Source organism: Ahaetulla prasina, chromosome 7, assembly GCF_028640845.1.
Source record: "Ahaetulla prasina isolate Xishuangbanna chromosome 7, ASM2864084v1, whole genome shotgun sequence".
Taxonomy (NCBI): Eukaryota; Metazoa; Chordata; class Lepidosauria; order Squamata; family Colubridae; genus Ahaetulla; species Ahaetulla prasina.
Window position 1 is genome coordinate 20,065,271 of NC_080545.1, and position 22,026 is coordinate 20,087,296.

At 40.2% G+C, this 22,026-nt stretch overlaps 1 protein-coding gene across 1 annotated transcript in view; it reads left to right on the top strand.

The window, feature by feature from the left end:
• Nucleotides 1–13,475: 13,475 nt before the first annotated feature.
• Nucleotides 13,476–22,026, top strand: part of TAFA5 (TAFA chemokine like family member 5) — a 416,270-nt gene continuing 407,719 nt past the window's right edge. Inside the window, exon 1 of the mRNA XM_058190810.1 lies at nt 13,476–14,755. Coding sequence (XP_058046793.1) covers nt 14,635–14,755 — 121 coding nt within the window. The 5' untranslated portion in view covers nt 13,476–14,634. The remainder of the gene's footprint in view (nt 14,756–22,026) is intronic.

Consider the following 22,026-nt stretch of genomic DNA (forward strand, 5'->3'; position numbering starts at 1 on the left):
CACCAAATCTACGACTTTCAAATCAAATTCCTTTGTGAACCTGATTTAACTCCAGTTACTTGCATTTGGACATTTTGGCAACCATTATTGTTTTGTCAAACTGTTTAAAAAGTTTTGACTTGGGTTTGCGTATAACCAAATGGTCTTTTCCCCCCCTGCTGCCAGCTATGTTTCCTTGTCTATAATCTGATACATTTTTGCTCTGGTGTAATTTAGCAATGGAGAGATAAAACTCTTCAGAGAGAGGGAGGATATTCCTCAGAGTGAAAAGATAAGTAGAGAGGCAGGGAGAATATTTTGGGACGTTTCAATTTAGGATAAAAAAGGATTTTTTAAAAAATAATCTCCAAATATTTTGCAAGTTAAAAAAATGCAAAATCCGTGTAGTGAAAGTCCAAAATAGATGTAAATCACGTGCAAATGCTTCCACTAGTCAAAGACATGCCATGATTTCCTTAAGGAAGACAAAAGTTATTCAATAGAGCCAAAAAGATCAAAAGGAAAGAACAAGAAAAAACAGATAAAATCCAGCAAGGGGTTAAAATAAATTAGCATTCAACCAGCCAGTCAACTTTTAGAGATAAAAAGCTAAACAAAATAGAAACTTCAGAAAGTATAACTAAAACTCAGGCAAGCTTAAGAGAACGATCTAAGAGAAGAAGATGGATGACCTCACACAATAGAAGCTGTAATCTTCAATATTTCTTATTTTGTGTGGGTCCACGGTTGTATGAAAACTGTCTTGGATCATCCCTAAGTGCTCCCATTCAAACCCAGCACTGCCAGCTTGGGCAGAAAAAGCAAAATATCATCAGTAGAAGAGAAAAATCTCTGTACTGTTCACTAGCCATCTTGAGGAGGAATTCTATGTATAGTTTTAACCCTTTGACTATAACACAATATTAATCTGGATAAATATAATAGGGAATTTTTCTCCCATTGCAAATAGATGGTAGAAAGTGCAATATGAGAATAAAGGACAAATAAGAATCAACTGCCTGAAATGATAGTATGATTCAGCACTTTATTTAATTTATGAAAATCATATTAAGATTGAAGATAGTGATAACAATGTCAAGTATACTTTGGTTGTAAATAAAATTACACATTGTGCCGAACAATTATTTCCTTGAGAGAAACATCCAATCCATGTTATCTGTCTATCTGCCTGCCTGCCACCTATCCATCCATCCATCCATCCATCCATCCATCCATCCATCTATCCATCCATCCATCCTATCCATTCATCAATCCATCCATCCATCATGCATCCATGCATCCATGCATCCATCCATCATAATATATATGTGAAATCTTTAAAACATAGAGATGTATTTACCTATTAGATTTCTTTCAAAGCCCAAATGTTTACTGAATGACGAGGTGAAAAGAAGAAAATAGTCTTATCATAGATAACCTGGTAACAATCCTAGTTAAGGCATCATGTAGAGGGAGGCAAGATAGCTGCTTTTGTACATACATTTTTCTGCATTGTGAAATTTCAGAGCAGTTTTGCAAGTATGGGAAAAGTTAGTTAGTAAAGGCTTTAATTATGTATCTTTGGTATCTATCTGTCTGTCTGTCTGTCTGTCTATATCTATCTGTCTGTCTACACACACACACACACACACACACACACACACACACACACACACACACTGTACTGCACTGTAGGTTCATTCTGTGAAAAGCTTTACAAATAGGCAACACATGTATGCATTTATTATTAAATAAATAAAATATTATATTATTATATAATATAATATAAATAAAATATAATAATATAATATAAATAATAAATTATTATTATTATTATTATTATTATTATTATTATTATTATTATTATTATTATTATTATTATTATTATTATTATTATTATTATTAAAATGCAATTTTTCCCCATGCTTGTTGGACACTTATTTCCTTAAGATGAAGATTATTTCAGTCCATTAATCAAATATTTATCAGACAGCATCCAACACAGACTATTCCAAAAACATGCACAAATTGCCTGGGAAGAGGAATCTTAATATTCAGTAACCCATCTGAACACCTACTGTTGTATTAATGGATCTCTATTTCCATAATTTTCTCTGGCTGAGTAAAATATAGAAAACCCAGATGTCCTCAGTACAATTTTGCTGCCAGCTTTCATGCCTCTGGTTTTATAATATATATATAATATATATATAAAAAAGTGTTTTACACTTGTATTTTTCTTCATTACACTAATTTTGCTAATGCTTATTCTAGCATGTGTGTGAAAGAATAGCAATGACTAGAGTTGACAACCTGTGATCTATTGGGTCATCATTTCAGAGATATTTCAAGATATTTAGAGTAAAGTATCAAAACCCTCTGTTAACAAACTATTATTGTATTCAACCCAAAGAAAGTTTACCATGGCTTCTTATCTGTCCCAATCTTCCCAACAGTTAACTCTAATTTATCCTGGATCAAATATCCATGATTGTTTCTTAATACCATCTCTTATCAATCATCATCTAGTTGAATATAATCAATCCATTCTCCAAAGTCAATCTATCTTCCCCAAAATGTCCAGCTGGATTTTTTTTTCAAATTGAGTGTAATAAATCCATTCCCCAATCTTCTTCAATCTTCTTAGGAAAAACCAATCTATCGCTTATCCATTCTGTCAGTTTTCTGCTGTTCTAATGGAATGCAAGTCTGAACTTCGGGACGGTTTAGAACTCAAGTCAGTTCTAAATCTGTAATATCTGTATCTCTTTCAGTTTCCTTCACCAAATCTACGACTTTCAAATCAAATTCCTTTTGTGAACCTGATTTAACTCCAGTTACTTGCATTTGGACATTTTTGGCAACCATTATTGTTTTGTCAAACTGTTTAAAAAAGTTTTTGACTTGGGTTTGCGTATAACCAAATGGTCTTTTCCCCCCCTGCTGCCAGCTATGTTTCCTTGTCTATAATCTGATACATTTTTGCTCTGGTGTAATTTAGCAATGGAGAGATAAAACTCTTCAGAGAGAGGGAGGATATTCCTCAGAGTGAAAAGATAAGTAGAGAGGCAGGGAGAATATTTTGGGACGTTTCAATTTAGGATAAAAAAGGATTTTTTAAAAAATAATCTCCAAATATTTTGCAAGTTAAAAAAATGCAAAATCCGTGTAGTGAAAGTCCAAAATAGATGTAAATCACGTGCAAATGCTTCCACTAGTCAAAGACATGCCATGATTTCCTTAAGGAAGACAAAAGTTATTCAATAGAGCCAAAAAGATCAAAAGGAAAGAACAAGAAAAAACAGATAAAATCCAGCAAGGGGTTAAAATAAATTAGCATTCAACCAGCCAGTCAACTTTTAGAGATAAAAAGCTAAACAAAATAGAAACTTCAGAAAGTATAACTAAAACTCAGGCATGCTTAAGAGAACGATCTGCGAAGAGAAGAAGATGGATGACCTCACACAATAGAAGCTGTAATCTTCAATATTTCTTATTTTGTGTGGGTCCACGGTTGTATGAAAACTGTCTTGGATCATCCCTAAGTGCTCCCATTCAAACCCAGCACTGCCAGCTTGGGCAGAAAAAGCAAAATATCATCAGTAGAAGAGAAAAATCTCTGTACTGTTCACTAGCCATCTTGAGGAGGAATTCTATGTATAGTTTTAACCCTTTGACTATAACACAATATTAATCTGGATAAATATAATAGGGAATTTTTCTCCCATTGCAAATAGATGGTAGAAAGTGCAATATGAGAATAAAGGACAAATAAGAATCAACTGCCTGAAATGATAGTATGATTCAGCACTTTATTTAATTTATGAAAATCATATTAAGATTGAAGATAGTGATAACAATGTCAAGTATACTTTGGTTGTAAATAAAATTACACATTGTGCCGAACAATTATTTCCTTGAGAGAAACATCCAATCCATGTTATCTGTCTATCTGCCTGCCTGCCACCTATCCATCCATCCATCCATCCATCCATCCATCCATCCATCCATCTATCCATCCATCCATCCTATCCATTCATCAATCCATCCATCCATCATGCATCCATGCATCCATGCATCCATCCATCATAATATATATGTGAAATCTTTAAAACATAGAGATGTATTTACCTATTAGATTTCTTTCAAAGCCCAAATGTTTACTGAATGACGAGGTGAAAAGAAGAAAATAGTCTTATCATAGATAACCTGGTAACAATCCTAGTTAAGGCATCATGTAGAGGGAGGCAAGATAGCTGCTTTTGTACATACATTTTTCTGCATTGTGAAATTTCAGAGCAGTTTTGCAAGTATGGGAAAAGTTAGTTAGTAAAGGCTTTAATTATGTATCTTTGGTATCTATCTGTCTGTCTGTCTGTCTGTCTATATCTATCTGTCTGTCTACACACACACACACACACACACACACACACACACACACACACTGTACAGCACTGTAGGTTCATTCTGTGAAAAGCTTTACAAATAGGCAACACATGTATGCATTTATTATTAAATAAATAAAATATTATATTATTATATAATATAATATAAATAAAATATAATAATATAATATAAATAATAAATTATTATTATTATTATTATTATTATTATTATTATTATTATTATTATTATTATTATTATTATTATTATTATTATTATTAAAATGCAATTTTTCCCCATGCTTGTTGGACACTTATTTCCTTAAGATGAAGATTATTTCAGTCCATTAATCAAATATTTATCAGACAGCATCCAACACAGACTATTCCAAAAACATGCACAAATTGCCTGGGAAGAGGAATCTTAATATTCAGTAACCCATCTGAACACCTACTGTTGTATTAATGGATCTCTATTTCCATAATTTTCTCTGGCTGAGTAAAATATAGAAAACCCAGATGTCCTCAGTACAATTTTGCTGCCAGCTTTCATGCCTCTGGTTTTATAATATATATTTTTTTTGTTTATGAGGACAATTTCCATTTTCTTGTACCCAGAACTAACCTACTTTTTACAGTAAGCTTAAAACAAAGCATAGGCAAATATTTACTAGATGCACTATATGATAGAATAGCCACCACCCAAAGTAAAATCCCTATGAATTTTGGGGCCAACAATGATTGATATAAATTTCCTTCTGTAAGGCAGCCATTTAATTTTCAACCTTGTCAAAAGAATAAACTACTTATGTAGAATAACCTACTGTTTATTATCGTGAACCATAAAGAGATCATGATCTGCTCCAGTAAAAATAAATTAAGCTGATTTTTTTTCAGATGCTTTCTATTTCCTATACTATATAGGATTAAATCATGACCAGTAAGGTTGAAAGTCAATTCCCATCTCTAACCACTGCAATAGAATTGAACGGAGCTTAACATTAATTGTATGTGTTTAAATACTTCTGAGTATACCAAGCTTTGTAGTTTACTGTAATTATTGTTTTTTCTATACATTGCTATCTTTACCAATGCTGTTGAATTTTGTTCTATTTTAGCTCAGTGGAATTATATTTTTTAATGTTTTAAACCTGCTTTGTTTGGCATATTCGTTCTGTGTCTTTTGTGAAAGGAAATCTTTTTAAACTGTTAAAATAGAATAAGCAAACATTGATTATGCCAAGTTTCTAATTAGTCAAAGTTCAGGGAGGTTACTTCTGTGGATATTAGTGAAAACAAATACACAAGCAATTCAACTGCTTTATTATCCAAATCTTGGATTATCCACATAATTTGCATATCTATGTTAACTGATGAAAATGTAAAACTAATATTCATTTATGGAATGGGGCCACAGTAAGATGAAAGTTCAGAATATGTTTAGAATGATTGCAACAGTAGTAATATATTGCTGATATGATTGACAGGTTTTTATGCCCAAATAAATCTTTTTAACTTCAAATATTCCACATAATACTATATACAAAATATTCTTTGTAATGACTGCGGCACCAAAGCATACGAATAAAAGAGGGACAATTCTAAATGGGCAAAATAACCCTTGCACTAGGGCACATACTTGACTTAAAATAAGATTTGTGAACTTTGTAGAACTTACTTCTAAGAATATAGTTTAGAGATGAATTTGACTGGATTAAAACTGCCATGATATTATGTTAATACTCTCTTGTTGCAGATTTTCTTTTCCAAGTAACAGAACATGGAATTGTTTCTTCTTCTCCATTCTCTGTTAGATTATTTCATCTGACCTATAAAATATATTTTAAAAAATTGTTTATCAACAAGAATGGAAAGTCAAACTTGGAACAAAATCCATTGCCCTTTTGCGCTTTTATTAGACCATGGCTAGAAGTAATCTTATTAAATCAATAGTGCAGACATAGAGCAATTCTTCAGATTTAGAAAATGTGGAACAGCTAATGTCTTTAATGAAAGGCGGGCACATTAAGGCCGTGATCTGCCTATCACTGAACACAATGGATTATGACTGAAATACAGATAAAGGTAACGGTTCTCCTCACACATGGTTTATGGTTTATGGTTTATTAGATTTTTATACCGCCCTTCTCCCGAAGGACTCAGGGCGGTGTACAGCCGGAATAAGAACAAAATATATACAATTTAAAACAACAGTTAAAAAGAGCAAATTTTAAAAGGCTGAATTATTAAAATTTAGATTTAAAATTTAAAAATATAAGAATACCCAATTAAAATTCATCAATAATTATGCCAGTCCCGCTTTAATGAATAAATATGTTTTGAGCTCACGACGGAAGGTCCGAAGATCAGGCACTTGACGCAGGCCGGGGGGAAGTTCGTTCCAGAGCGTCACTGCCCCCACAGAGAAGGCCCTACTCCTGGGGGCCGCCAGCCGACATTGTTTGGCGGACGGCACCCTGAGGAGACCCTCTCTGTGAGAGCGTACGGGTCGGTGGGAGGCAAAGGGTAACAGCAGGCGGTCTCGTAAGTACCCGGGTCCTAAGCCATGGAGCGCTTTAAAGATAGTTACCAGAATCTTGAAGCGCACCCGAAAGACCACAGGAAGCCAGTGCAAGCTACGGAGCAGCGATGTCACATGGGAGCCACGAGCGGCTCCCGTTACTACTCGCGCAGCCGCATTCTGGACTAACTGCAGCCTCCGGGTGCACCTCAAGGGCAGCCCCATGTAGAGAGCATTGCAATAATCCAGCCTAGACGTAACCAGAGCGTGAGTGACCGTGCATAAGGCATCCCGGTCAAGGAAGGGACGCAACTGGCGAACCAAGCGAACTTGGTAAAAGGCCCTCCTGGCGACGGCCGCCAGATGTTCATCAAAAGACAGCCGTCCATCCAGGAGGACGCCCAAGTTGCGAACCACCTCCTTTGGGGCCACTAACTCGCCCCCAACAGTCAGCTGCGGGTGCAGCTGACTGTACCGGGATGCCGGCACCCACAGCCACTCCGTCTTGGAGGGATTGAGCTTGAGTCTGTTTCTCCCCATCCAGACCCGTACAGCTTCCAGGCACCGGGACAGCACTTCGACCGCTTCGTTGGGGTGGTCCGGGGTGGAAAAGTACAGCTGAGTATCATCAGCGTACAGATGGTAACTCACCCCGAAACCACTGATGACCTCACCCAGCGGCTTCATATAGATGTTGAACAGGGTAGGCGGGAGAATCGACCCTGAGGCACCCCACAAGTGAGGCGCCTCGAGGACGACCTCTGCCCCCTGTCAACACCGTCTGCGACGGTCAGAGAGATAGGAGGAGAACCACCGATAAACGGTGCCCCCACTCCCAATCCCTCCAACCGCGCAGCAGGATACCATGGTCGATGGTATCAAGGCCGCTGAGAGATCTAATAGGACCAAGGCAGAGGAACAACCCTGTCCCTGGCCCTCCAGAGGCCATCCACCAACGCGACCAAAGCCGCCTCCGTGCTATAACCGGGTCGGAAGCCAGACTGGAACGGGTCTAGATAGACAGTTTCCTCCAGGTGCCGGGGGAGCTGCCATGCAACCACACTCTCTACAACCTTCGCCACAAAGCGAAGGTTGGAGACTGGACGGTAATTACCCAAAATAGCTGGGTCCAGGGAAGGCTTCTTGAGGAGAGGTCTCACCACCGCCTCCTTCAAGGCGGCGGGGAAAACCCCTTCCATCAAAGAAGCATTTATAATCCCCTAGAGCCAGCCTCGTGTCACTTCCTGAGCAGCCAGCACTAACCAGGAAGGGCACGGGTCCAGTAAACATGTAGTTGCATGTAACCTCCCCAGCAACCTGTCCATGTCCTCGGGAGCCACAGAATCAAACTCATCCCACATAACCTCAACAAGACGCGACTCTGTCATCCCGGCTGGATCATCGCAATCTTGGTCCAAACTATCCCGAAGCTGAACGATTTTATCGTATAGATAACCGTTAAACTCCTCAGCTCGTCCCTGTAAGGGGTCATCCCGTCCCTCTTGATAGAGGAGGGAACGGGTCACCCGAAACAGGGCGGCCGGGCGGTTATCTGCCGATGCAATGAGGGTGGAAACGTAGGAACGCTTCGCCTCCCTCATTGCCACTAGGTAGGTCCTAGTAAAGGACCTCACTAGTGTCCGATCAGCCTCGGAACAGCTAGACCTCCAAGAACTCTCTAGGTGTCTTCTCCGGCGTTTCATCTCTCTCAGCTCCTCGGAAAACCAGGGAGCCAATTGAGATCTACGCCGGGTCAGAGGCCGCAAAGGCACGACACGGTCCAAAGCCCCAGCCGCGGCCCGTTCCCAGGCCGCAACCAGTTCTTCAGTCGTGCCGTGGGTAAGATCCTCAGGAAACGGCCCAAGCTCCGTCAGGAACCTCTCCGGGTCCATCAGGCGCCTGGGACGGAACCAACGCATTGGCTCCGTCTCCCTGCGGTGGTGAGCGGCGGTCCGAAAGTCTAGGCGAAGAAGAAAATGATCTGACCATGACACCGGTTCTTTCACTATATCTCCTAAATCCAGATCATTTACCCACTGACCAGAGATGAAAATCAAGTCTAGCGCGCCTCCCCCAATGTGTGTAGGGCCATCAGTTACTTGAATCAGATCCAAGGCCGTCATGGAGGCCTGGAACTCCTGAACCACCGTTGATGACAAGCCGGCAGATGGCAGGTTGAAATCACCCAAGACCAAAAGTCTGGGGATCTCAACCGCCACGCCAGCAAGCACCTCTAGTAGTTCAGGTAGGGCTGTAGTCACGCAGCAAGGAGCCAGGTACGTGATCAACAGCCCCATCTGATTACGGTGGCCCCACTTCACAAGGAGGGATTCACAGCCAGCTATCTGAGGAACAGTGGACTCCCTCGGCTCCAGACTTTCTTTAATCACAACCGCCACCCCCCCACCCCTACCTTGGGCCCTCGGCTGATGGAATGCACGGAAGCCCGGAGGGCACAGTTCAACCAGGGGTACACCCCCTTCTGTGCCCAGCCAAGTCTCCGTAATGCCCATAAGGTCCGCGGACTCCCTCTGAATCAGATCACAAATCAGGGGAGCCTTATTAACCACGGACCGGGCATTGCAAAGCATCAGCCGAAGACCCAAGCTCTGAGGGTCTTGACCATCCGGGGAACGAGTGAGGACTGAGGGGCCGGAGCACGTGATCGCTTAGACATCGAACACGTGCTCCCAAAGAGCGACACGGCCCCTGCCTCCGCCATATCTGCCCCTCCCACTTACCGTACAGATGGAATAACATTCTCTGCTCGGAACAGACCCTCCCTCCTGTCTTCGGACCAGCTAAAATAGTGTCGTGAGCGCGCTGGGACTGGACATACCCTCCCGACGGGTCACTCCCCTACCCGTCGATCCCTCCCCTTTAAAACCCCTTATTAAAAACCTATTTAAAACCCCAAGATTCTTCTTGACGATGCCACCTCTCTGGGTCCCAAGACCCTTCATAAGGCAGGCCCTCGATAGTGTGGAGGCCATTCTTGAGGCGGGGCACCTGCATAGCGAAGAAGTTCAAAAGGTGAGTATCTCATGAGAAGAGGCGGCTAAAAGATGGTATGGCCCCAGAGCGGTATAGATGATACACAGGGTCTATTAAGTCTCAATGAAAAGTTGAGTCTCAGTAAATCCATTTGGAACCTGGTGCAAGATGGTAAAAATAGAAGTGTAGACACCGTCTTCGAAGGCAAAAGCCCTGATGAGCCGCTAATGATGGAACTCAAATGGCTCCAGATGACAAATGACAGTCACAGCACTTCAAGCACATAGGGGCAAGATGACACAGGGGCAAGATGGCAAGATGACACCAACCAGTTTAGGGGTAGACGCAAACATCAAGGATATCCCTCTCCTCCTTCTCATTCCCCCATCGCCTCCATCACCCCTTCGCCCCCACCATATGGCCCAGCCCAGTCATAGGCCCTCCGGTATGGTCCAGCCAAGCACACCATCAGGATCATATCGGCCTCCTTAACCTCCAGCCGACGTCCGCTGGCAAAATGAAGGCCGTCCGGAGAGCCCAGAACAGACAGATGGATAAAGGACGGCCAAGGTGGCAAAAACGCCACAGATGTAAACCGCCGTCGCAGCGAAATCATAGCCGCGGCCATAGGGAACTCCCAGCTGGTGATGGAAAACCTAATCAGCGGCGGGGGGGGGGGAGCCCCAACCCCCATCGCCAATAGGCAAATACCTAGCTGGGAGGATGGTATGGGTGGGAGCCAATGGCCAGCCGTTCCAAGCCGTTCCAAGCCGATTCCAGGAAACCACAATCCTTTCCTCCTCCGATCTTCAATCTTCGGCTGAATCAGCTGGGAAGCGCCAAAAAAGCCGCCCCTAAACGCCCCAAAATGGCCGCCGCCATGCCGCTCGCCTCCCCGTCTCCGTCTCCGTCTCCGTCCTCGGCGTCCGAAGATCTTACACGAGGCCTGAAGGTCTCAATCGGAAGCCAGAGAACCCACGGATCGAGTCAGGGGGCATAGTCGGCCAGGCGGCGTCTCCAAACACCGCATTGTTCCGGGGCCGTCCAGCCTACCATTCCAGAGAACTCAGAGCACCACCATTTTCGAGCATGCGCAGAAGAATTATCACATATGTGCTAGTCATTCCCAACTTTAGGGGGCGATGCTCGTATCTGTTTCAAAGCTGAAGAGCCAGCACTGTCCGAAGACATCTCCACATTTAGTCATGTGGCCGGCATGACTAAATGCCAAAGGCGTAGAGAATGCTGTTACCTTCCCACCAAAGGTGGTCCCTATTTTTCTACTTGCATTTTTTAGGTGCTTTTGAACTGCTAGGTTGGCAGAAGCTGGGACAAGTAATGGGAGTTCACCCTGTTACGTGGCATTAGGGATTCGAACCGCTGAACTGCCAACCTTTCAATCGACAAGCTCAGTGTCCTAGCCACTGAGCCACTGCGTCCCTTTAAATACAGATATGAACCCTTAATTCCCAAGATTAATATTTCCTCTACAGATGATGCATGGGTTTTGGAAATCAGCTTGATTAAGTTCACTGATATGGGCTTGAACCCAGCAAATTTGCAAAGAATTGTTTTCTTAATCTTAGCTGTTCCCTAATAATGACTTAGGGTGACAACCTTTTTTTTTTAGGTAATGCCTTATCTGCTCCTTAAATTGCATATATGGGAATGCAAGCTACAAAATAAAGTACTATATTGCTTAATATAACAGAATAACAGAGTTTGAAGGGACCTTGTAGATCATCTAGTCGTGCAACAATTCCCCTGCCCAAACAAGTGGCCCTACACCATTTCTGACAGGTGGCAGTCCAGTCTCTTCTTGAGAGCTTCCAGTGGTGAAGCTCACACAACTACTGAAGCAACTTCTGTTCCATCCGTTGATCGTTCTCACGGGTCAGAAAATTTCTCCTTATTTCTAGGTTGAATCTCTCCTTGGTTAGTTTCCACCCATTATGCCTGTCTGGCCTTCAGGTGCTTTGGAAAATAGATTGAGCCCCTCCCCCTGCTCTCTGTGACAGCCCCTCAATATCTTTAATTCTTATGGACACCATAACAGAGAATAACATAATAACATAACACAACATAACATAACATAACATAACATAACAGAATAAATGGTACAATTAAGAAATTATGAATAGTTACTTCTGCCCTCGTGAATCCCCTGCAGTATATTGAATTAATTGTGGAAGGTGATATATGGTTTTAATCTTTTGACTGCTTATGGGATTTGGAGTCAACACAGTGCAGCAAACTTCTCCACCTCAAAGCATCCAAGCAAAAGGAAGCAATGGCTGCTCCTTCTTTCTCTCAGTAACAAAGACTGAGTAATTGAAGTTTTGCTGGTGAAGGCAACACTTGCTGGTTCTTCTGAAATGTCAGGACATACTCAATTTCATTGAGTTTGTTTGAAAATGGGCTGAATGGAGCCCTCAGGGGTACCAAAGGGGGGAAAAAATGAAGTCTTTCTTACTCAAATCTTTTGTGGATGGGAAGGATTGAAGGGGGAAGATCTGGGGTGCCAGCCCAGTGGGAAGATAAGATGACAAGTCATGAAGTAAAAGTTGCCTGACTAGGTGGCTCAGTGGCTAAGACACTGAGCTTGTCGGCAGTTTGCGGTTTGAATTCCTAGTACAGGTCTCCTGTGTGAGCAGGGAGGGGGTTTGCCTAGATGACCTCCAAGATCCCTTCCAACTCTGTTACCATTACTGTTAAAGTAGCAGTTCTTATTATGATCAAATCATCTCTCTGAATCATGGAGGGCAGATATAAGTGAACGATCATTGGGACAGTTCTTTCCTTGCTATGACGCCCAGGAAATGCACAAGTAACGGCGGGTACCTCCAATATCCCTGGAAACGGCTCAGGGGAGGAAATACGACGGCCGCAATGTTCCCTGCAAATAGACAGGAAAAAGATTCTTAAAAAGTCCAAGGTAAGGAGAAGGGAAGAGAGTTTTAGCAACGCAACTCTGGATTTGTAAATCGCCTCTTCAAGATGTCGCCTCCGCGAGCAGCGCGGGGAGCGATTTCTCCCGCAAAGCGGGCGAACTATTTTTTTTTTTTAAAAAACAAAAAACAAAAAAACAGGGCGCTTTTGGCGCGTCTCCCTTGGGGGAAAAAGTAGCGGCTCTTTAGCAGAGCCTTCTTGGTAAATGTTTTTCTTTTTTTCCCCCCCCTTGACTATCGTTGGATTTATGTCACACTGGAGTTTTGCCTTCGAAAGATGGGCTGGGGGGCTGGGGCAGCATCGGCTTCTCTGTGAGGAGCAGCGCCTCTTTCTCTTCACTTTTGCCGGATGAGGGGGGGAGGGAGAGGGGGTCGGACTGCTCACTCTACCCCACTCCCGCCACTAAAGACCGCAGCAAAGGAGGGAGGGGCGGCACGAAGAGCCGGGCAACAGCCGCGTGCGAGAAGCTCCGAAGCCGCTCGAGGGCTGTGGGAAGCAAGCGCGCGCGCGCGCGCGCACCCGCCTGGCCTCCGCGCGCCAGCCTCGGTGAGGGAGCGCGCGCGCGAGGCGGGCCGAGGGCGGCGTTAAAGGGTGGAGGTGGGGGGGGGGCGTCCGTCAGCCGGAGTCCCCAACGAAGGCACCCTCGGCAAAAGGGGTGGGGAGCTGAGTGCGCTCCGCGCCGACGGGACTGCCGGACAGAAAGCGAAAAGGAGCCGCCGCTCTGCGGACGGGGAAAGCGCCGGGTCTGCGCTGCAGATCGCTACGGAGCCCGAGGAATCGAGCGGCTGGAGGACTGGCGGCAGCGGCGGCAGCAGCAGCAGAGGCGGCGGCCAGCCAGCCCGCCCGTCCGTCCGGCCAAGGTGGCCAAGCTGGGTGTCGCTGCCCTGCTCGCCCCGAGGGGAAAGCAAGGCGTCGTCGGAGGCTGCGGAGAGCAAGGCGGCACCAGTGGGCGGGCTCGGCTAACCCTTGCCCTCAAAAGGGGGCTACCTCTGCCGTGCGGCCAAGGCTCCCTCTGGACGGAGCTACAAGTGCTGAGGGGAGCGGCGCGAGAAGTTTGCCGTCCGTGGGGAAGGAAGGCGGTCGAGCGGGACAACCTTTCCGGGGACCTCCGGCAGCTGGTCGCCGTGGTTCGGGCCCTTCCTCGCCTTCCCCTCGCGCCCTCAGAGGCATGCCCCTGCCTGCCGTGCCCTCCTGGAGCCCAGCCTTCTGCGCCTTCGGGTAGCGACCTTCCCTTCCCTTCCTTCCTTCCTTCTTTCCGGGCGGGCGGGCAGCTTGCCCGCTTGCTGGGGCGCGCGTGGATGCGCACGCGCGGCGCCCCTTCGCTCGGGACTCGCGGGAGGGTTCGCCACTAGGCACCCAGCCGCCGATCGCCTTGGCTTCTGCTGCCGCGCCCCGTCTGGGATCTTTCCCCGAGGAAAGCGAAGAACCAAACGCCGCTTGGCGCCGACGGGCGGCTTGAAAGGCTCGTGGAAAGGCAGCCTTGCCTGCCTCCTTCCCTCCGCTCTTAGAAGGGAAAAGTTGGTGGTGGTTGCCGATGAATCTCCATCCTCGAAGGGGAGGAGGAGGAGGAGGAGGAGAAACCGGGCTTTAAGAGGTCGTCGCCCGCTGAAACAAAATGTCTTCTGGTTTGGCTGGGCTGAAGAGACCCCTCTGGACACCTCAGGATGATTGCTGACAGCCAAATCCTGTGGTCCTCCTCTAAGATGTTTCTATTTGGGATTAGGTGCGTCGAAAGGCGAGGGAGTCCTGGCTTGTGAAACTTACCTTGAGTCTCCCTCCCCCTCTCTTTTTTTTGGCTTTGGGGGACTTATGGCTTCAATGGCTCCATCTCTTAAGCGAAGCAGTAGGAAAGATGCCAACGTCCTGCCGAGTGCATCCTCAACTTTCTGGGCAGTCATGATCTTGGTTGGCCTTTTAATTGCTTATTGCAGTAAGTATAGATTCAGCAGATGACAAATCCCGTGTATTTCTTTCTATTTGGCTTTCTTGACTTAAAATGGACCACGTTATATTTTATAGGCCAGGCTGTTTCCAAAAAGTTAAAATAGGTTCAAAGCAATGTTTTGTATTAAACTTGGTTAAAAACAGTGATTGTTTCCAAATGTTTTGGAAATGTTTTGCATTTCCTTACCGCTGTTGAAAACCTAACAAAATATGCCAACACCAGTGCAATCCAGATGTTCTATATTTACTACTACTTACATTTTTTATTATTGGTGCATATTTCTGTCTTTATTCTTCTCCATGTCCAAGTCTCCCCTTCTCATACATTTAGGATTCTTGGGAAAAAAAATGCTTATGATGATATTCCTTAGTGATAGAACTTGTTCCTACTGCAAATGTTATGGTATCACAAAGCATCCTTAGTTAAATTTATCATCTGTTTTATTATAGCTTATAACCAGTTGTTTCTGGGGTAGAGTCAGAAGTATTAAGTACCAGAGGATGGAGTTCAAAAGACTGTAAAATTATTTATTTATTATAAATAAATTTTGTTTAGAAGCTTTTGGCTATTATCAGAGTATGGAAAACATATTTTTTTAAAGTATAATCTAAATGTGATTTAATATAATGAAATATACTTCTTAGCAAGCATGAATTTGACAGAATTTATTATTGACAGCTGTAATACAAATTTGTCGATGGGGGAAAAAGATCTTATGTTGACTTTTCTTGAAGCAAAATAGATTTGAAACACAGTTTCTTTACCATAACTAAAGTTGGATGGTTAGTGGATTATAAATCTCTTTAAAACTAACAGCAATTTATTAAGGGTTCTTTATTTGTGATGATTACGAAACTTTCTGAGCATTGCTACATTGGTGAAATTTTCTCTTTAAGGTAAGGATGGGATTCTTAATACTGAGTTTGTGTTTCATTGTACTTTTAAAGCTTAGTGTATATTTCTATAATATAAAAAATTATAATTATCAAATTCTGCATGTAAGATCACATGCACTACTTTGGGTAAGATAACATTTTAGTCTTCATGCTCTTGCATTTAATAAAATATATGTTAAAATACTGTGTTAAATTGTGTCATATATATCTTGCATGTTAGTGCACTATGTGTAATGTAAAGATTATACCAATTGACAAATACTTTTCAATAACTTTAAAATATATTTGGGTATTGATACTTTTAACATTTGTATTTAGGAAGGACAGTGCTGTTGTTTTTTTCAAAACCTTCAGTATTATAATTCTTATTTCATAGATTTTTGTCCACTTGCCTATCTCTTATTAGCCCGAAATGCTATCTCATAATTTCTAAATAATGAGTTTTTAAATTACAGTTAAACTCTTTTTTGCAGATCCCAGGTTAATCTTTGCTAAGCACGATGAATATATATTCTGCACAACTATGAGCAGAGCATTCCCTAGCCTAAAATATACAGTGTCAAGACACTTCACTACTTCCATTATTTCAGTATCTTAATAACTGAATGTACAGCTTCGAATATGATGATATAATTCACATGTAATCTGACTGCCATACTGCTTAAAGACCTTTGTATTAAATGGCTTTTAAATTCAGAAGAATATTAGGAATGAAATATGGACAAAATATGTCAGTATAGTTTCTATAGAATCCTATTACCTTTAACAGGATACTTGAAACATGTTTTATTACAAAATTAAGATCAATCATTAACATCTCTACTTTTTTTATAATTCAAATGGAAAGATAATGAACACTTCTATGCCTATACTTACATACCTGTGTTCATTTTTTTTAAAATGCACTTATGTGTTATGGATATGACAGCTGTATTCCAAACACTCAGCTAATCTGACAGCAAAGACAGGTTTAAAATATAACTGAATATAATGGATCAGTGGATATTTTAAAATTTGAAGTAAATTTCAACATGACTTGAAATAATGGTTCTCTTCCTTCTTTCCCTATTAAAATATATATATTTTACAGAAGGAAATAATTTGTTTTGATTAACAAATTTAGCATACAAAAAGGGCTCTCCTATAGGGTGTTTTTGCTTTTTAATTATCAGAAAATGCATCGTTTATTTTCTTGGTTTCTTGTAATATGAAAGATGAGGAAAGGATTATTTTCTTCCCTTAACTCTTCGGTTTATACTTAGGGATAGTAGCTCCACCCAATGGATGGTTGAAGGAGATACCTGTAGGAAACCAATTAGGTTAGTTGCTATAGCAATAAAGCTGTTTTGGGAAGAAAAAGATTCCCAAGTTCTTCTTTTAAAGTGGTGATCAAAATAAGAAAGGAATAACTGTGGTGAAATGTTATAAACTGAATTCATATAAGTTATAACAAAATACTGCCTTGGAATTTTATTCTAATAAAATATTTGTAGTCTATCAAGCCTCTGGAATTACCTGGTATGGCTGCTGCAAAACATAAAGCTAGACTAGCTTGGCTAATCTAGTTCAGTAAGTTTTGTACTGAACCATCTTTCAGAAATTTTTAATCAAAAGCCATGTTAGTGACAGTCATTAATAGACTGAACGCTATTCTACTTTTCTACCAATTCATTGATTTTATAGAAAAGAGGATTTCTTGCAATGTTGTATTTGAAATGCATTGACTGAGTCTTCGGAGAAGGATTTTTTTGTGTCTGTAGTTTGGAATTTTCCATAGGAAGGTCACTTTGATTTCTACTTAAACTAATTATCTTTATATCATGAAGCAACCTTAAAGATATATGTTAAAAAGGGGAACCGCAACATACTTTTTTCTGAATTCCATCCTGAAAGTTTTGTTCCTATACTTTTAATGTTTAAAATATGGACTTTGAAATATTTTGGATGTTCCATTTGCCAGCGGTGCAAAACTTGAAATATTTGGAGTTTTGACATAGAGACCAATAGGAACACAAAACAAGGTTCTTCGCTTCCTGTTTTAGTTCTCATCCTAGCATTATAGATGTTGATTGGGTGGTATCACATTTAGAGTTTTATTTACTGATCAATTTATACAAAGTCAGCCAAGATAATGATTTTTGAAAATAATCACTTTTTAAAAAATCTCATAACATATAGCGAAAGCAAAAATAGGAATGCTTTTACAGAGAAGCACGAACAGGAATAAAACTGATGGATTAAATTTTGCAAACAATCCACAAATGATTGAATAGGAATAATATACTTTTTTAGCTATTGACTTTAGAATTGACTTGTGCACATGTTCATTACCCTTGTCAACTTGCCGGCAAAAAAGCAGGTCTCAATAAATTGCCAAAGCACAGTTTTTTATTTGGCAGCATGCATGAACACAAAACACAGAACACAAGAAAGATTACACTACAATCTATGAAGACTAAATTTCCTACTGGAGTGTATCATTGTAAAAAAACAGAGCAACCATCTTTATAGGATGAGCAGAAATTAATTTGCACCTCTTTCCATGAAAGAGCTGTGCTTTGGAATTATTGAAAAAAGTTATGAATATGCTTGATATAATCAATCAATTGGTGTTCATCTGTAACTATTTTACCCTGGTCTTCAAGGTTGATTTCTGCTTAGTTTCTCCAAAGAGATAGTAAAAGGTAGCTACTGTTACATATTTGTGTTTGTTTTCAACCTTGCAGTTCTGCAAGAATGGGGCCTGAGTTTCCATTAGTAGCTTGTGCCTCACAAACATCTATCACTTGGAGAGAAGAAAAGCCAACTGTGGGACAGAAAACATCAGAACATGACGAATAGCATCATGTCTTGTCCTGAATTTGGAGGACATGGGATGTTTTGTTTTGAGTTTCAAAATGTAAAATTAACCATTTCAGCTTAAAACGTTGTGCAAGCACAACTTAATTTACCGTTGTTTTAAAATTTATATTTTGCACTTTGCTATCTTAGTTTCTTTTTAATATTTATCTGGATATGTAATAATTTTTTTAATTTGGCCTTTTAATTGTTTTTTCCATCCTGTATAGAAAACAGATAATAATAAATATATATTTTGCAATTACCAGAACAGAATGGAAGAATTTATGGTTTCCAAATTGTAGGAGCAAGTGGTTAATGTGGGACTTTGAAACTAAAGGAGAGGTGTTAATTGTGCAGTGAATTAAATGTTTGCAAACAAATCAAAGAATGGTACAAATAATTTTGCATCTTATATTAGATTCCTGATGCTTAACTAAATAATAATTTCTTGATGATACTTATGCTCCTATACTAAAAGACAAATATTTCAAAAAATGTTAGTTTAACTGAAGTAATATTTTAGGAATACGAGCTATGTGTAGTTATGTAACACACTGACACTTTGTTCACAACACAGTTGTTGGATAAGATACTTTTATCCTTCTGAGCAATTGAAAAAGAAACTGTTTATCCAATTAGTAAAAACTTTAACCTATTCTCACTGTTGTAGAACAGGCAATTTTCAGAATTCTCGATACTGGTTTTAGTATACATAAATTCATTTATAAAAATTAAAACAGCCTGAAGATATTCATTATTTACACACTAACAAAAGTGGGTAAATGCTGAAGACAACTCTCCATTAGAACTTATAGACTTTGTATTTTGTGTTATAGAAATTATTTTGCATCGTTTTGCATTAAGAGTCATATTAAAATAGTAGCTTAAATACAGTATGTAAGAGACTGTTGAAATACAAATTTTAAACCTGTCATCTATCTCAGACTATATAAGCATCTGCTCTTTACAACAATCTTATTCTACTCTCCTCCCCACCCCAAAAAAAGACCCTTTCTAATTTTCCAGAAAGCTTTTAAAAATGGGGCTTTTCCCCAGTGAGAGGCAGGACAATAGATTTTCTGGGAGGTAAAGTGCATGTTAGTTTAACCTTAGCAGAATGTTGTATTTGATGTTGATTATGGATTCCATTTCTTCAGTTTATTTATTTATTTTTTACTTTCACATATTATTCTTTTCCAGGTTTACTTGACATATGACATCTGGAATTGCAATTATGTAGCTATATAAATATTTTAAATATTTAAATAAATAAGCATGAAAAGGATGTATATTTCTTCTTCCCATGTTTTGCATGCAATTTTATGTTTTGATTTTAAAAATGCTGAAACAGACAGGTTTCATGCAATTATTACTCCAGGAATATAACATTGCTGCTGAAATAATGGCTACCATCAGAGTTTTAGATTGTAATGCATCGGAATAAGAATGAGCCTAGTTAAATCTCAGGCTCGTGTCTCCCTTCTCATCTTTCCCTATCACATGGTTATAATGAAGAGTTCAGAAGCTTTCATTTCTATTTTCTTTGATCTACAACATACCATTTCATGCAGATCCCACAAAGTGCAGATTATTTTGATTATAGTTGATTTGAATCAGACAAATTTCTTTGCATTGGATACAAATCTGGCTTGTTTCAGAACCTGGTTTGTGTCACCGTACAGAGATTGCTAAAGTGCAGCTAATGTAAAAATAGAAGAGAATGCTTCTGATATCCTTATGTCCCCATTGGAGAAGAAGCGAAAATGTCCCTCCCAGGATTTATTTCAATTAATTCCAACTAGATAAATCTATGGATTATATTTATACCCAAAATGCAACCAATATCGGAAGGAAGTTTGTAAAAGAAGTACAGCTGATTATTTCTCTGCAAGAGTTCATGTTGCTAATGGAAATAATGACGAAGAGGCTAGACTTAACTGTTTGCTATTGACACAGCATGTAGCTGGATACAATATACAGTATAAACGGTTCCTTCTACTGAAAAATTACCACCTTTATCCTTTAATAAAATTTGCATTATATATCATTATGTGCCTTTGCGTAATTACAATGTTGCTGTTGTGTATATATTACTTTTCAGATACACTTTTTCTTTTCAATCTATTTTGAATATGACTTATTGTACATAATTAAAAATATAGTGATCAGTTTATAATAATAGAAAAGAATGGCATTGTGCAGCATATATATTTTTGACATGTTTTATTCTTTTTAGTGTTTTTAAAAAGAATACATTTTAATTAAAAACATTATTTTGAAAATAAAGATCTTAACAAAAAATATGTATCAGTCAAACTAATAGTAAAATCTTAAAAAACAAAATAGTTGATTATAGGGCAATATATAAGCATAAATATCCAAGCATAAATATAAACAAAAACTCATACAACAGAAACTGCATATCTACATATCAATTGAAACATAGTATCTGGAAAAATATTGTAAATATATGCAGATATTGTTTTGTTTTGCCATTGAATTGCAAAAACAGCTCTTGTTTGCTTTTGGATTCAGCTAATAAAAGAAAATCCTCTACGTCAGAGGTTAACATTTCTAGAAAGATTTGCATCCTAACATGATTTTTTTCCTCAGATACAATTGATGTTGCCATTTACCAGGTTTTTATTTTGGAGTATAATTCACCATTAAATCTAATAAGTAAAAGGGTTAAAGATTGCAATTCCAGAACAAAATTTCAGAGTGTAAGCCTGTTAAATTCAGTGGGGTTTATATTTGCCTTGACACATAAATATTAGCAATGCAATTTATCAGATTTTTATTCTGCCAAATGTTGTGACTCATAGCAGTTTACGATGCTTCCTAGTAGTAAGCATCATGAAAATCATGGCCTACTTTATTAACTAAACAGTGTTAAATCATATAAATTGTGTAGCCTTCAATGGAACTACATCTACTTGAAGAGAAGCATGCAATGTGGTACCTCAAGGTTCTGTTTTGGGCCCAGTGTTCTTCAATAAATGACCTAGATAAGGTGATAGAAGGGGAGCTTATCCAATCTGCAGACAACACAAAGCTGAGTGGAAAAGCTGCTAACAATTTGGAAGTTAGACTCAAGATGCAGAAGGATCTTGACAGAGTAGTGAAATAGGCCTACATCAACACGATGCAGTTCACTGAGGAGAAAAGTAAGGTCCTACACTTAGACAGGCAAAACCAAAAGCACAGGAATAGAATATATAGTACATGACAGAGAGGGATCTACACATCCTAGAAGACTACACTTAAGTGTGAGCCATCAGGATGCTACAGCTGCTAAGGTGGCCAATTCAATCCTAGGCTGCATCAAAGGGAGAGCATCAAGATCATGTGAAGTGATAATATGCTCTATGCTGTGTTACTAGTGAAGCCAGGATACAAAAAAGATGCTGAGACCATAGAGTGAATGAATATGAATATTTTTATGAATATTTTAATTTGTATACCGCCCTTCTCCCGAAGAACTCAGGGCGGTGAACAGGCAGATAAAATACAGATACA